Source organism: Xenopus laevis, chromosome 8S, assembly GCF_017654675.1.
Source record: "Xenopus laevis strain J_2021 chromosome 8S, Xenopus_laevis_v10.1, whole genome shotgun sequence".
Lineage (NCBI taxonomy): Eukaryota > Metazoa > Chordata > Amphibia > Anura > Pipidae > Xenopus > Xenopus laevis.
In genome coordinates this window covers 21,156,554-21,173,746 of record NC_054386.1, presented here as the reverse complement: position 1 = coordinate 21,173,746, position 17,193 = coordinate 21,156,554, and the positions used below count along the sequence as shown (strand labels likewise).

Here is a 17,193-nt window from a genome sequence, read left to right as displayed (position 1 = left end):
ACAGAAAGCATTGTTTGGTGGAACACATGCTTTTTATGCAACTAAAGCTTTCCAGAAATTGGAAAAGAAGCAGCTGCTTTGAGGCCGCATGGAGCAACATCCAAGGGGTTGGAGAGCAACATGTTGCCTGCAAGCCACTGGTTGGGGATCACTGGTTTAGCCTTTAGGCTGATAAGTCCAAATAATGCAAAGTTAAAAGGGAAGAGGCAGCAGGCAGGCAGAGCAAGAGCGTGCACTTAAAGGGGAACTATCACGAAAATGAAAATGTAATATAAGCTTACTGAAAGTAAGAAACTTTCTAAATACAATTAATTAAAAATTCTGCATGGTTTCTGAAATAATCACGATTCCTCTCTCAGCATCTGTTTCTCTTCATTCTGTCTTCATGCAGCAGTTGGGTGTTAGATGAATGATTCAAAATATCTTATAGGGGGGCTCCCTTTCCTAGCAGATGTATTAGAGCTCACTCACTTCTTTTCTGCAGATTCACTGCACATGCTCTGTGCTGCTGTCACTTACTGGGCTTAGGGACCCACTCACAATATACAGTACACATAGAATAGAAATGTCACAATATCAGGCTGATTAGTAATTAATACAGATAATTACTACATGGCAGCACAAAAACCAGTGCAATTAGCATCATAATTTAATAATCAGCCCTGTAGCATCAGCTTATATTACAGAACAACCTAATTTTCTGCTGGATAATTAGTGACGACCCCTAAGCTTAGCCTCTCACCAGCTGCTCAGAGCCCACTGAGCATGTGAGTGTCACAGACACTTTCCAAGATGGTGACCCCCTGTGACAAGTTTGAAGTCCTGGATCATTGCTGCTATTGACAAGCTGAAATTTTAGGCTGGTGCAATAAGTTCATTATATAGAATATGGCATTTTTAGTCATATTCATTTTTAGGGTTTAGTTCTCCTTTAAGTGGATGTACACCAGATCCCCAGAAACACAGTGGACCTCAAAGTCAAAAACACACATTAATGCCATGAAATTTGCTCTAGTTCTTGAAACCCATTGTAGAAGATTTACTAGTCTGCAGTTTGACAAAACAATTATGTTGCTGCTGGTTACTCAATGGGGGTTACGCAATGAGGAACAAAAAATAATACTTCCAAAAGAAAATGATCTTTTAAAGCAGACATAAAAAATGTTTGGGGGGTGAGGGGTTTAGACGCAATTATATAATTATATATGTATGGGATTAAGGATGAGGGTGGACAGAGGAGGGATCCACGAACCCAGTTATTTAGGAACTTGAGAAAAACGTCTAAAGATTGGTTACATTTCCTACAGACTACAGTTGTTGAGAAAAGGCAATTTGAAACATCTTCATAATGACTTATTCCTACACAAGAAGAAAAATGGAAAAGAGGGCAATGGACAATAAAATTGGATGAAGGCTGGATTATTGCTGCTGTATTTTAAACAGCTTGACAACTTATGTCAAACCAATCCACTTTACATATAATAAATGTTTACTCCATGGCTCTTCATTTTTTTCTGAAATTCAATATACTTTTGATTAATAACTATAAGTAGTAGGTGACTTTAGTTTTATGTTCTTCACTTTGTAATGAATTATAAAGTAAAGTTATTTTCAGAAAAGTGTTTGTTGTTGCCTTTTAATAGTAGAGACACTCAGCAGTGTTTTTATTCTAGGGCATTTGTTGGGGTATAATTCCATATAGTGGACATGCTTCATACTGCAAGGTAACATAGGACATTCTAGAGTCTACAAAGACTGCATTACCAAAGGAACTAGGGTGCCTGGCTATATTTATAAAGGTTTGGAGGGACAGTGATCAATCGATATCTCAGGACAAAATCATATTTTTTAAGAATTTATCTGTGGATAAATATTTGTTTCGTCAAGACATGGGGAAAAGTGTGGAGAGCCAGGTCCATGCAGAATGAAGCTATTTTCTGAGAAGAAAGGGACATCATGAAAGAACACAGCAAAGTAGCCAGGGCTCAGAATAAGTACTGAGACACAAATATTTTTAGTCGGATGACAGAGCTGCCTCGGAAGTTGACAACAGTGTTCACAGTCACCATCTCCAGGTCAAGCACCAAGTCTCGGGGGCCAGTGATTGGTCTTGTCAAAACCAGCGTAGCACTGATGGGCCCTGTTTGCTGTGGGCAAGAAATCAGAAGGAGAAATATATTAGAGGTATATGACCCATGAGGAATCTCTACCACCAGAATCTTCACTATACCTGATAAAAGGCACAATGTTTGTCCAGATGCAGAGACACACACTCAGATTCGGGGAGATTTAGTCGTGAGGCAACTTCGGGCGACTTCGGAAAACGAAGCACACCGATTGCCATCCTGACGGCGATTTACATTCTTGCCAGCGGGAGGCAGTTCGGGGAGATTAGTTGCCCCGAAGAAGAGATTTGTTGCTGGGCGACTAATCTCCCTGAATCTGAGCGTATGTCTCTGCCCTTAGCCATAGCAACCAATAAGATGTTTGCTTTTAAAAAGGTGACCAATAAATTCTACCTGCTAATGTGTTGCACCTTTATTACATAACCCCTAGCGCTTTCAGTAACTTAATATCAGATTTTTAAGGCCTCAGCACATCAGTCAAATAGAACAAATAGAAAGTTTTGGTTAGCTTCACTATTGGGGTAAATTTAATTTCTTGGGGTTACAAACACAATATGCGATGGCTTGCTCAAAAGACAACTAGTCACTGAGTCACTGAGCCACAGGGCCCAAAGCAAATAGACTTGAAACTGACCTAAGCTCTAGTACCCAGGATACCCAGAAAAAACAAGGGTTTTTTTTACATTTACAAAAAAAACCACTGTTTATGATATTTAAAGGGACACTGCAAAAGAAATTCAATATGAATTCAATATGAAACTGCAGTCTGTCAGTTTAACGAAGGTTTGTATATAGGTTCCCAAACCTGTAATTTCAGTCTCGAGAATCAACGCAATGCACTTCAGCAGGTTAAGAGAAAGAAAGGAAACACTTCATCCATGGTATGAGCTTGTGGTGCAACTAGGGGTTACTGGGTATTCCAACAACATATTTTAGCTCCCCCATGCACAGGGCTCCCCATACAATTGGTCCCTCCAGCAGTACTTATACTTACTTAAACAATCTTTTCATGTATTTTTGTGAAAGCTTTTCTATAAATCAGCTTGCATTTAAGTTTCATGTTTTACCCCATAGTGCTGATCAAACTTAACAAAAATATAAAGAGAAAGGGCTCAGGCAGCAGTCAGTTGAATGGCTAAGATGGCTGACTGGCAGCTGTATTGCAGTACATACTCTAAAAAGATAAACATGCTGTTGACGCAAGTGAAAGCTTTGAAAACTTCAGTATAAAGGTACTAGCAATGCTTTAAGCACTCATTTACAGTATGTTATGTTAAGTTCTATATATGTTTTATTCACCATGTTTTTTTACCCAGAATGCAATGTTCCCCCAGCATTTCAGTATAATTGTATGCCCTTGTATGTTCTAGTACTTTCCAGGTCTGGGTTTTTGGAAATGCCACTTGGGCCCAAGCCTAGGGCAGTAATATTTTGGGGGTGGCATTTAGCTCTGCTGCCTAGAGACAGAAGGGAGAACTGGGCAGTTAGGAGATGTAACAGCTGTTTGATTTTCCACACACTCTCCCCTCTAGTCCACAGTACAGCCCTGATCTCCCTTTTTAGCTGTGAAGAAGGCGATAGGAGGACGTGGTTCTGGTGAACTGAGCTGTGGACGAATTCAGATTGTAGTGTTGTTATTGGTGTAAATGGGGAGGGGAAGGTTGATGTTATGTGGGGATCGTTATTGCAACCTCCCCTAGTCATGTCCCTTTATAAACTATTCACTATCCAAATGTCAGGGCAATTGGGCTCTGCATTTTGCACTGGTTGTGCCTTTCTTGGCACATATGATTCCTGGCACAGTGCAGGGGAGCCTTATCCTTAAAGGAGAAGGAAAGCTACTGAAGCAGTTTATTGCCAATAGATTAGCCATAATAGTGCAAGCTATAACACTATATTTATTCTGCAGAATGCTTTACCATACCTGAGTAAACCGCTCTAGAAGTGTTCTCTGTTTGTTTTGGATAGCAGCTGCCATATTGGCTTTGTGAGACATCACTTCCTGCCTGAGTCTCTCCCTGCTCACTATAGCTCTGGACTCGGATTACAGCAGGGAGGGGAGGAGGGAGGGGGAGAGGAGCAAACTGAGCATGCTCAAGGCCATGCCCTGGAGGTTTAAGCTGAAAACAGGAAGTCTGATACAGAAGCCCATGAGTACACAATAGAAGAAAAGAAATGTGGTGTTTCTTTTGACAGAGGACTCGGAGCAGCATTACATTGAGGCTTTACTGGTGTATTTATATAGACCTTTCTAATAAAGGTGAGGAACTAAAGCCTTTTTTTAATACAATCACTTCATTTCAGGGGCTCAAAAGTAATTGGACAAATTAAAAAAACTGAAAATAAAATGTTCATTTCTAATACTTGAAAACTCTTTGCTGGAAATGACAGCCTGAAGTTTTGAACTGATGGACATCACCAGATTCTGGGTTTCCTTCTCTTTAATGCTCTGCCAGGCCTTTACTGCAGCGGCTTTCAGAACCAAAATTAGAAAAAAGTTGTCTCTGTCCAAAGATTTATAGGCCTAACTGTACCTGAAACCCTGAGCCAGTGCTCCTATCAGGAGAAAACTGCACCGGGCCGGAGTTCTACCAGCGTGCACTACGGAGTGATCGTCTTCCGGCTTCTTCTTTCTTCAAATTTTCCCATGCGCAGTAGAATGAATTAGCCGACTTTATTGTTACAGTTTGACTTTTCTCTCTACTGTGCATGTGCAGCCACGAGAAGAAAGAAGAAGCCATAAGAGGATCGCTCCGTGGTGCGCACTAGTATAACCCTGGCCTAGGGTTTCAGGTACGTCAATACAATCACTTGGGGGTGCCTAACATTTGGCACCCCCAAGTGGAAGAAGACTTTCCTTCTCCTTTAAGCAGTAAGTACAAGGCTCCTGATGTTCCTTGTGACCACAAACACTCTATCTTTGGCATTAATAATGCCATGCAAGTAAGAAACATACACGTAGATGCCCACAGGCTGCTCACATGCCACTTCTTACATGATTAACTGAGCTCACCAGTGCACCATTCACAGGTCCAAGTCTTTATGCCTTTCTAACTGATGTAAATCTGTGAGTAAAAAATATGTGAAAACAAGGTGCATTGTGGGCTCCAAAACATGGTCATTTGCACCTGCTTTCTGCACTTTGTATTTTGTCTGCCTTTAGTAAACGATCCATTTCGGTCTTTCTACACAAGTGGTTCATATTGGAAACATTTCTCGCTAACAATGGTCTTAACAATTAATGCCACATTTTGTTGCCTATAATTTTAAAGGAAAAAAAAAAGAAACAGGCACCACCTTTAATGGGGATCCAAAAACTGAGAAAATTGAATAAAGACTCAGCATTTGTGCCTTACATTAGTATTCCATAGCTGTAACGCGTTGCTCTGTTTATGTCTAAATGATTACTCTTACACTAAATGCTACGTAAATGTTTGGGTTTGTTTGGCTGTTTCTATTACCTTATTACACAAATGCATAAACGAGTTATAGAGATTCCTATTTGCCAAACCATTAAACTTAACATGCTGTGTTGTAACATATATTCAGTCTTTATGATAGGTTTATCAGCTCCTGCACTGGATGGAAAATTAATTTCTTATCACTTGTTTGCTTAAGAATATGGAAAAAATGCTCAAAATAGAGGGCTCAGAAGGGTGCATTATGGCGTATATGCTTTGCATATCACTTAAACTCATAGTGCATTACATAGCATTATTTGCACATTATCTGCATTGCATAATATTGTAAGTACTAAGTGCCACCTGCTGGCTAAAAGTGAATAAAGATCATGAATTATACGTTATGTGATAGAGACATTTTGCTATTTTTTAAGAAGTATTCTTGCTGCTGTTGGGTATTTTAATGTGTCATTATTAAGTTGTTGGTAGCAGAGCCCCAAATGAAGCTGGAAATGGAATTACTGGGTGGTGAGTTACTGTTCTTCCATGCAGAGATAATTAATTAATTAATTAATTAATTCATTCATTCATTAAAAAATGGATGTTTTAAACTAAGATATAGATGTGAGCGATCCTTCATGTGTCCCGGAGTGCACTGCTACATGCAGTGATTTTTCTTGTGAGTCTAACTTTGGCGGCGGCACCCACGTCACGTGTCAGTCCGGTAAGTATTGGGATTATCTATGCGTCTAATGTATGGTAGAAGTCCCTTTGAGTAAAAACTGCTTGAAGTTTAAGGGGCAGATTTATCAAGGGTCGAAGTGAATTAGAGGGAATTTTCGAAGTAAAAAATTTTTAAATTTTTTGGATACTTCGACCATCGAATATGATACTACGACTTCGAATTTACTTCTAATTCGATTAGAAGTAAAATAGTTAGAATATTCGACCATTCGATAATAGAAGTACTGTCTCTTTAAAAAAACTTTGACTTCAATACTTCGCCAAATTAAACCTGCCAAAGTGCTATGTTAGCCTATCGGGACCTTCTACAGCATTTTTCTACGTTTTTTGAAGTCGAAGTAAAATCGTTCGACGGTACGATAAAATCGTACAAAGTATTTAATCGTTCGATCGAACGATTTTACTTCGACCGCAGAATGCACAAATTCGATGAAAAAAGTTTGAATTCGATTTTCGAATTCGAAGTATTTTAATTCGATGGTCGAATTCGAAGTATTTTAATTCGATGGTCGAATTTCGAAGTATTTTTTACATAGAAAGTCGACCCTTGATAAATCTGCCCCTAAGTGATGGGTTTGGTGTGGGATGCAGCTGAACCACACAGCTTGATCGGTGAGTGGCCACAGAACTTAATGACTGCATTGAATCCGGATTGGCTTCTGAATGAATTAAATTATTAAGAGAACTCCGATTTGAGTGTTGTATATATGTGCTGTGTATTGTGAAATCGGCGCTCTAGGATACTTATATAAAACACTGTGGACAGATGCCATATTTAACCATGATTCTGCCAATGATCTATTTTGGAAGTTGGAATAAAAAATGGTTAGGGAATTAATGATCTGGAGGGATACCACAGCTGTAGAAAAATATATATCATTGGGTATCATCTCAAGAGAACTGCGATTTAAAAAGTACCCAGCATTTGAGATAACAGATGTATAGCTTTAACAAAGGCTGGAATCATGTACTAACTGAGTGTCCAATTAATGCGTATGTTGGTTGAATGGAACCAAAAGTTACTGGAAACTTTAAATGCAGATATACTGAGTGTTCAGGAACAATTTAAGGCAACTGTAGCTAGGGCAGATAGTGATTATAGTAGATATGAGAGGTGGGAACGTGATATGAGGTTCAGCTTGATTGAAATTAAATCGCAATTGGTGGAGTCAAAGGGGTATATTTATCAAAGAGTGAAGTTATGGGTCACTACAGTCCACAGTGAAATGACGCCACTCTCCATTCATTTCTATGGGATTTTGAAAGGCGTATTTATCAAAGGATGAACTTTCACCTATTGATAAATACTCTTCTAAAAATCCCATAGAAATGAATGGAAAATTGCAGAATTTCACTCTGGATTGTGGCGATCTCTAACTTCACTCTTTGATAAATAGACCCCAAAGACTTTTAAAGGAGAAGGAATGTCATCCTGCACTTGGGGGTGCCAAATGTTAGGCACCCCCAAGTGATTGGATTGACTTACCTGGAACCCCAGGCCGGTGCTCCTATCAGCAGAAAACTGCACCGGCCCGGGGTTATACCAGTGAGCACCACGGATCGCTTCTCTTCAGGGTCTGACTGGGGGTCTGGGGCCCACCAGGACTGCTGTGCAGGGCCCCCCGCTACCTACTGTTAGGCGAAGCGCCACTCGGCATCGGCATACTTGCTAATGGCGCTGCAATGCGCAGAAACAAATTTCTTTTTTTTTTTTTGAAAAAATGTTTGGGAGAGGGGGTCTGGCCCAGCAAGTCCGACACTGGTGTGTGCAGTAGAACTAAAAGCCGAACTTTAACTAAAAAAGTCAACTATTTCTTTCAACTGTGCATGCGTTACATTATTTTTGGAGGGGGTGTGTTACTTCCATGAGCGTGGGACTGCTATGGGGGTGTGGTTCACTCCTCCATTTGCCAACCTTTACATGGGTAAGATGTGTCATGTGTTCTGTGGTTCAAGTGTCAGACTCTTTTAAGTCTTGTGTGATGCTGGAGGCATATAAGATAAAAAGCTATATAAATTGTGAAACGAAATCGCTAGTATAGGTGCTCACTTGCTCACTTATGAAGTGTTGTAAACAGTATGTGGGTTGTACCACCAGGCCCCTTAAGGAAAGGATAAGGGAGCTTTGGAATTTAATTAAGTCTGGAAGTGAAGCTACACTGGTCTTTAGGCATTTTAAAGAGTTCAATAAAGACAATATAGGACTGCTAAAAGTGCAGGGTATAGAACGTGTAGTTTTAAACCCAAGAGGGGGTGATTAACAATCTAAATTATTATGTGTGGAGGTTCGATGTACTAACGTACAGCACTGTTTTACTATTGTATTATTCTACATGAACAGCCAGTGTCGGACTGGGATACCAGGGGCCCACCAGAAAACCTTAGGCTGAGGGCCCACTTTCCAAACTATTATACCTCCTCTTCTCACTCAACCTCTTTATTCTCCTAGTCTTTTATCTCTACATACCGTACTCTATTCTTCCATTATTAAGCCTCTATATTCCCATGAAGAAATAGGGAATGACTATGAACTATGCCAAATGTTTAGAAGCAAAAGGCCCACTGACACCTGGGCCCACAAGGGGAGTTTTCCTGGTGGGCCAGTCCAACACTGTGAATAGCACATTTGGAGTAAAACAACAATATTTAGTTTTCATGGAAACCTATTTGACAGAATACCATGTAGATCAAGGATGGGAGATCTCTGTGTTTTTGATGTTTTCCAGGTTAATATTACAGGGCAACCCTTTTAAAATAAAAAATAACAAAGTTGTATAAAGGTGATACTTTTATTGGCTAACTAATATAATCATAGCAGGCTTTCCGAACATTTTAGTTCTCTTTTAAAGCTATTCTGAAATCTTGCTATAATTATATTAGTTAGATAATAAAGGTATCACCTTTATACCACTTTGTTATTTTTTATTTCAAAAGGGTTGCCCTGTAACATTTTTACTGGCTTACACAGTACAACAATTTTATTGGAACAGATTTATTGTGCTTGTAGTGTACAGTGCCAGTGTCCTTCCAGCCCCAAGAAGTAAAAAACATACAAGCTTTCATGGGGTTCTCCTTATAACACTTTCATAAATTTAAATAAACACTGGAAAATCCTTGTCTGGGAAATTCTCATTTAAAATTGTTTACAGAGGTGCATGTATAATTAACAGGACCCCATTCATAATTTTACAAACAGACCCCCCTTCCCCTCTGTGTTCCTATTTGCTACCACATATATGTAGCTCAAATAATACTGATCTCAGTGCCATCATGTTAGCCTATTACCTCCAATGGAGTAACTTGCTTTGGAGTTTACACATCAAATTACTCACCTCAAAGCTTTTTTTTTAACCTCCTACTTCAAGATGTGGGCACAGAATGAGATGTAATATGAAACTCATGGTAGAATGTTCTATCCCTGCAGTGTTTATTGTCATGCTGCAGTGTGCCACCTGCCTGTGATACTTACTCTCATGTAGAACTCTCTGCCTTCATTCCCTGACTTAATCTGGAAAATGTAGTAGGCTCCAGGGAAGCGGGTGGTGGCCTGCATCTGGAATATATCAGTAGGAACAGTGCGGGTGGACAGCAGGTCCATGTGCCTATGGACAATGGTAAAAGGCTGGTCTCTGCAGGCTGTGTTCTCCACAGGGCACATGCACCGACTTGAAAAAGACAAAACTCACTGATTAGTTTAAAAAAAGAAAAAGCAATTTCCAAAAATAATTAATTATGTTATAATGCATAATTTTAAAAATTATTATATAAGGTTATACAATAGGATAGTGTAATCAACTTGTCTAGCATTTGTCCCATGCCCATAAAAATCATTCTCTTCTTGCCCGTAAATTTCCACCCAGGGCAGACTTCAGGGGGTTCAGCTGTAGGAGGTCCAGCCCAGTCATTGCATGACTCCAGCCAAACCAATACTTAAAGGAGAAGGAAAGGTAATTTTTAATAACTATCTGTAACTGTTGCTCGGGCGCACCCCTCCTGAACCGCTATACTTGCGCTGCCCAATTCGGTCTCCCGCACTGACACCATGCAATTGAAGTTTTACCCCTTTACTGACTTTGTGGCCGCCACTTTGGCCGTGTGCGCGTCACGTCTTGTGTCTCCCTCTGTGAAGTGCTTAAAGATGACGTTGCCTTGTACCACCTGATTATCACCGCTCACAAGGGGCAACTTAAGGATCTGGTACGCATGCTCAGGGCTTACAAAATTTCTACTGCGCATGTGCGAGCCCTATAAGAGCCAATTTGGATAGCAAGAGGGGTGGCTTTTTTATTACATGTACCTTGCAAAACATTTTTAATACGATCTTGGGTTAGAGCAACAGGGAAAAACATATAACGATTCCTGTAAGTATCTCTCCACTTTGTGGTCAATGTATGTAATTTACTTGTAATTTACCTTTCCTTCTCCTTTAATAGTATTAATTATGACACATGCTATACTTGTACAGGGCCCCCAACAGACAAGTGGTTGTCTAATGGTTCCAACCAATATTATCTGTTATATATAACCTAGTTTCTCCTCTATAGTATTTATTTCATTAAATGACAGCATACAGGTGGGCAGAAAGACAGGCAAGATTGTTTATTATTGATGCATTATCTGGACTGCCATAAGGGGTTAATTACGATTTTGTTCAAATTTGCACATTGCCTTCCTATTAACTTGAATTGTTGCGTGGTTTCTCCATTCAATTTTGGAGAACAAAGACCTGCAGTTGCCTCCATGAATACAGTGCCTCCTACATTCATCATTGCTGTATTAATAAGAGGCAGATGAACATAGGCACCCTCATCCAGCCCCCTACCCTTAGCCAAAACTTGAGACTCATTCAGACACCCAACTTAGGGACTGTCAATGAACACGAGCCTCTGATTAAATGTTTATGACATAAAACGTGTAAGGCTATGGACACAATAACCTTTCTTCACTTTAAACTTATGCCTGGTGGAAGTTTGCCTTCATTGAGTGCCTGCTCCCTATTGGTTTTTCGGACTGTCAAAAAACATGGACCGCAAAGTCCTGTGCCACCTGTGCTATAGTGTGATGTACAGAGGGCATTAGCATATTGTTTTACTTCTGTCTAGGATCTTTGCAAATGACCTATAGAGTTGCTCTAGAAAGAGATACAAAAGCAATCACAGGTATGGGACCTGTTATCCAGAATGCTCGGGGCCTGGGGTTTTCCGGATAACGGATCTTCTACCTTAAGTCTACTAGAAAATCGTGTAAACATTAAATAAACCCAATAGGCTGTTTTTGCTTCCAATAAAGATTATTGTTATTATTATTATTATTATATCTTATTTTGGATCAAGTAAAAGGTACAGTTTTATTATTACAGAGAAAAAGCAAATCATTTTTAAAAATGTGGATTATTTAGATAAAATGGAGTGTATGGTAGACAGCCTTTCCGTAATTTGGAGCTTTCTGGATAACGGGTTTACGGATAATAGATCCTATACCTGTATATCCTATTTGTTAGTAGGATTGGATGCAGGGAGTAACCTTGTTAATATATTATGATTAAGAGAAAGCACACTTTCTTTTTTCCGCTATATCATAGTGTTAGCTTATTGGCTGCTATCACCTTGTCATGGGTACATACTTATCATTGATCTGGATGTAGGGTTCATCACAGCGCATTGAATCTAGACACCTGTAGCTTCCAGGGATATTGAAGCAAAACTGTTGCAGAGTGCAAGTGTAGTTCCCTGTGTCACATTCATCAATATCTACAACACAACAGAAGCAGAGAAATGATTATGAACGCTTAATTCAATTCCAATAAACTGTAAACCACTAAATAATTAACAACTTATTTTTAATTATGATGGTATATAAATGCCAGACACCTCATAAGGGTTGATTATATGAACTGCATTTGGCTGTATGTGTTGAGCAACTAGTCACAGCTAGTGATTCACGAAACCGCCGCAAAAATTCGCCGTTTCGCTACTCACAGCATCTCCCATATAGGTAAAGAAATGTAATGGATTTGAATCGTACAACCTTATTGAATTGGTACTCGAAAAACTACAATTTTTGAAGTGAAAACAGGAGTCAAACTCCCTAAAACTCCCCAAATTTGTGAAGGCTAAAAACATCTTCAAATTGTTAATGGGACAGCTGTCCATTGACTTTTACATGAATCCGACTTGTTTTAGAGTATATTTAGATTCAGAATTTAGCAGCTTCGGGGCTTAATAAATCTTGAAAAATTCGAGTTTTATTTTTTCATCTCAAATGTGAGTTTTTTCACAAAAAAATCAAGTTTTAATAAATAACCCCTAAATGTAGGTTTGAGCTGTATATTTTTAAGCCTCCGCATGTAAGAGGTGTGCGTATACACAAAATGAAAACATACAACTGTTGCAGACACAATGACAATTGCAACTGGCCGCAAGAGTTGAGGCTTCTCACCTTGGCAGGTTCTGCTATCATCAAGCAAGACGTAGCCTTCTGGGCAATGACAGTAGTAGGAACCTGGCTCATTGACACAGTCATGCTGGCACAGGAATTCTGAAACACTGCATTCATCCATATCTGCAAAGAGAAGGCCCACATATCATAAAAATGAAAAGTTGTTGGTGTAGCATAATGTATATGTGTATATGGTTTAACCCCCTAGACCCCTATGTTATTTTTGGCTCCACAGAGGATAAAATTGCATTTCACATGGAATATCAAAATTGTCAAAATACATCTTCCAGACCACGTTGGCATTCATTTATGATCGTGTGGGCAGACACAAAGCAGTTTCTGAACTCATTCACGTTACCTAAGACAGTGGAGCTTAAAACACAGAGAGAGGTTTTTTTTTAAACAAATAAAAAACTTGCCAACTAAAACAGGGAAACGTTGTCTTTTTTTGTAAAAAAAAAAAAAAAGCTTGTAAAAAAAATATATATATATATTTATATATATATATATATATATATATATATATATATATATATATATATATATATATACACACACACACACACACACAGTTTGGGGCAGATTTATCAAGAGTCGAATTTCGAGTTCATGGGAGGTTATTTTAAACACCAATGAACTCGAAATTCGACCAATTGCAATTTATTATAAAAATCAAATTTTTCAATCTCGGGTGACTAGGATTAGAATCGAATTAGAATCGAATTCAATTCGAGTTTTTAAAACTCGATTCTCCAAAAACGAAACTCGAATGTCAGGAAGGCTGCAAACAACTCCAAATTGATCCCAGGAAGTCTTCCATAGGCTAAAACAGCAATTCGGCAGGTTTAAGGTGACGAATAGTCGAATTTGAATCGTTAAAGGGCTACTGTATGATAAATATTGAAAATGAATTTTTTTAAAAAAAAAAATCTCTAGTTGAGTTTGATAGTTTTGGCCATAAAAAACCTAGAAAATTCATATGAAACTTGAATTTGAAAATTCAAATTTGAATTTTCAATTCGACCCTTCGTGCCCCTTTGTTTTATAGCATGTCCTATTTTAGCAATTTTTTTATTGGTCTTAATTTTTTTTATCTTATTTTGTTTCTTCTTCCTCTTTTCAGCTTGGATCACTGACCCAGGAAGCCAAAAAAAAACACATTTCCAAGACCCCCGCATAAGAGGTGATTTACAAAGACCCCAGACAGAAGTACAAAAAAGTCCACTTGTGTTCAGGGTCTGGTTGTGCTCAGCAGCCAAAAAACAGACTGCAGAGACCTGCGGATATGGCAGACTGCACCCATTTTTTTGCACTTTGCATCCTACCTTGCATGTGGTAAGTGACCCCATGTTGGTAAAATGCAAAGAAGTTACTGTATACTCCTCTGAGAATCTTACATTGGCTCTTGCACAGAAAACATAGAAACGTCTCAGGCATAGGTTATATAGAGTAATACTTATAGAGGTATACCGTGCTACAACAAAGAAAGATCACAATGCCCAACAGGAGCAATTTATGTGGCTTAGATATTTTACCGCTGCAGTTGACTCCATCTTCATCTAATTCATACCCTGGTTCACAGCGGCACAGATATGATCCATACGTGTTCATGCATGTCTGTACACATGGGTTATCAGTGATACACTCATCTACATCTGGAAAGATATCAGAAGGCTCAGTCACAAACACCAATCTCAAACGTGATATTGAAAAAAAGTCATATTATTTATAATAATGGAAGCACTGGGCAATACAGTAAAGGACCAGTATAAATATAATAAATATTCTGCTCTTGAAACTAACTAAATGCAAAAGAAAATGAATTTGATGTACAATCAGTATATGAGGATTAAGTTAGCTGGATGGAGAGAGTCTGGTTTGGTAAAAGAAGGTGGTGCCATTTCATGTTATTCTAATGACTGCTACAGCTCACATTATACCTGAAAATGGAAGATTGCTTGGTATTATGACAAATATATAAGCGAAAGTTATGCCTCTGTGCAAACAAATTTACCTTTGCGAGAATTTAATAAAGCTTTTGCAACCGACAGTAGAAGAAGGTTTGCGAATTTTATATTTTGCGCCAGTGCGCAGTGAATGTAATAAAATTCCTTACTGAAAAAGTTGTTACGTTTGCTCCAAAAGCTTACGACCACCTTCAAGCACTTCTTAAAAGTGGGCAATGCGCAATTAAAATTTGTAATAAGTTGAATGAAGGGTGTTACATTGCAAAATGGCAATTTTTATTTGTATTTGTGCAAATTGTTTTGCTCTTTGCGACTTTTATTACATTCCCTCAATAGATGTTTATTTATTAAAGGCTGAAATTTTGTGGTTTTAGAGGGTTTTTGAAACCACAATAAGGGGGAGATTTACTAAGCTCGAGTGAATAGTTTGAATCAAAAAATATTCGATTTTCAAAGTAATTTTTTGGGTACTTCGACCATCGAATTGATCAAATTCGATCAAATTGAATGATTCGAACGATTCGAAGTAAAAATCGATTGACCATTTGATAATCGAAGTACTGTCTCTTTAAAAAAAACTATGATTTCATACTTCGCCAAATTAAAGATACCAAAGTCCAATGTTAGCCTATGGGGACCTTCCCCAGCACTTTTCTAAGTTTTTTTTAGTCGAACAAAAATCCTTCGATCGAAGCTTTTGCGCTAAAATCCTTCGAATTCGATATTCGAATTCCAAGGATTTTACTTTGAGGGTTGAATTCGAGGGTTTTTTAACCCTCGAAATTCAACCCTTGATAAATCTGCCCTTTAAACTCCTTTTCTCTTAAATCACGAATGCCATGAAAGTTGTGAAAAGATCCAATTATAAAAAGTACAAGCAGAAAATAAATGCTGAACGATGCACTTAAAAATACGAAAACCTCAAAAAATTCAAGTTTTTTAGATAATTACTAGCAGGAAAAAAATCCAAAAACTCTAAGGGGCAAATTCATCAAGGGCGAATTTACGCGCTGGTGAATAGTCGAATTGGCGAATATTCGCCAGGCGAATAGGCGCCTCGATCGAATATTCGCTCAAAGGATTTTCATTCGATCGAATGCCTTTTTATTCGATCAAAAACTTGGAAAACAAGCCTATGGGACTTTCCCATAGGCTTTTAAAGCAATTCGGTAGGTTTTAGGTGGCGAAGTAGGCAGTCGAAGTATTTTTAAAAGAGACAGTACTTCGACTATCGAATGGGCGAATAGTCGCAGCGTTTTTGCGCTCGATCCAGTACTTCGACTATCGAATGGCGAATAGTCGCAGCGTTTTTGCGCTCGATCTATTCGAATCATTCTACTCAGGCGAATATACGCCAATTCGATAGTCGAGGAGCGGAAAAATTCGAAGTTTTCTTACTTCGAATCCTTCACTCGAAGTTAGTGAATCGGCCCCTAGAAGTCTGAATTGATTAAAAATGGTCCAATAGGATCAGTGCACCTCCCATTGCAACTCAACAGCAGTTTTGTATTAGAGTTTTTCGTGGTTTTTGCAATTAATAAAGCTCACATTTTTAAAGTTTAAGGTAAATTTAAAATAAAAACAAATTTCTAGAGGGAAAATACGATTTGTAAAAGAAAAAAGGAAATTGGAATGTTAGTAAATAGGCCCCTTGTTAATGCATTTAAAGATTGAGTTCACTTTGTACTCGCAAGGCTTTAGCAGTTAGGAATAACAATTTGCAACAAATTGGCTTTTGAAATGTGCCTCCAGATAAAGCAGTTGGTATGTGATCTCATTCCCCAAGTAACAGCGCCAGGGCAAATATAATCATTCTTTCAGTCTGTACTGGTCATTGTAACTGAATAATAACTCCTTTCTTTAAATAATTAGGTATTCTGATCTCATGCAGCTTACCCCTGTGTTTAATAACCTGGATAGAATTTACTATATTGTACTGTACTGTATTCTTTGGAGAGCAATAAAATTGTTTCCCTTTGAGACCTATGAGCCAAAATAAGACGTACGGGGCCAAATTTGTCTCATTACTGTTTACTGCCTTGTACCTTCCTACTCCTTGTTATAATTGCTGAGCTGGTGCCTGTCATTTACATATTCATATATCCAGCATGAACATTGGTTTCCCCTGGAATGTAATAAAAGGTACAAGCCTTGCACCAGGTCTAGTAACCCATAGTAACCAATCAGCAGGTTACATTTACTGGACCCCTGTTAGAGAAGAAATATCTGATTGGATTAGCAGAGAGAAAATGGATTTCCAGTAATCTTATGAGTTTACCAGTGGTTTAGCCTTCATATATACAGAGCTGTCAACCAACCCCATGTCATCAAGGAGATAATGATCCAGTACGTTTTTTGTAGGCCTTAAAGGACCAGTAACAACAATTTTTTTTAAATTTGTTAGTATAGAACGGAAAAAAAAACACAAAGACAAATTAAACTTATAAATCGCTAAGTCTTTATTAAGAAATAACTTACCGAAACTCCGCTTGTGCTCCTCTTCAGAAAAGGCCACAG

General features: G+C 38.5%; 1 protein-coding gene across 1 annotated transcript in view; it reads right to left on the bottom strand.

Annotated features, from left to right (window-relative positions):
* Positions 1 to 1,842: 1,842 nt before the first annotated feature.
* Positions 1,843 to 17,193, bottom strand: part of fbln5.S (fibulin 5 S homeolog) — a 34,649-nt gene continuing 19,298 nt past the window's right edge. The window contains exons 7-11 of the mRNA XM_018232426.2: positions 14,245 to 14,364; positions 12,710 to 12,832; positions 11,895 to 12,021; positions 9,741 to 9,936; positions 1,843 to 2,147 (exon numbers count right to left, since the gene is read on the bottom strand). Of these exons, the coding sequence (XP_018087915.1) occupies positions 1,986 to 2,147; positions 9,741 to 9,936; positions 11,895 to 12,021; positions 12,710 to 12,832; positions 14,245 to 14,364 (728 nt within the window). The 3' untranslated portion in view covers positions 1,843 to 1,985. The remainder of the gene's footprint in view (positions 2,148 to 9,740; positions 9,937 to 11,894; positions 12,022 to 12,709; positions 12,833 to 14,244; positions 14,365 to 17,193) is intronic.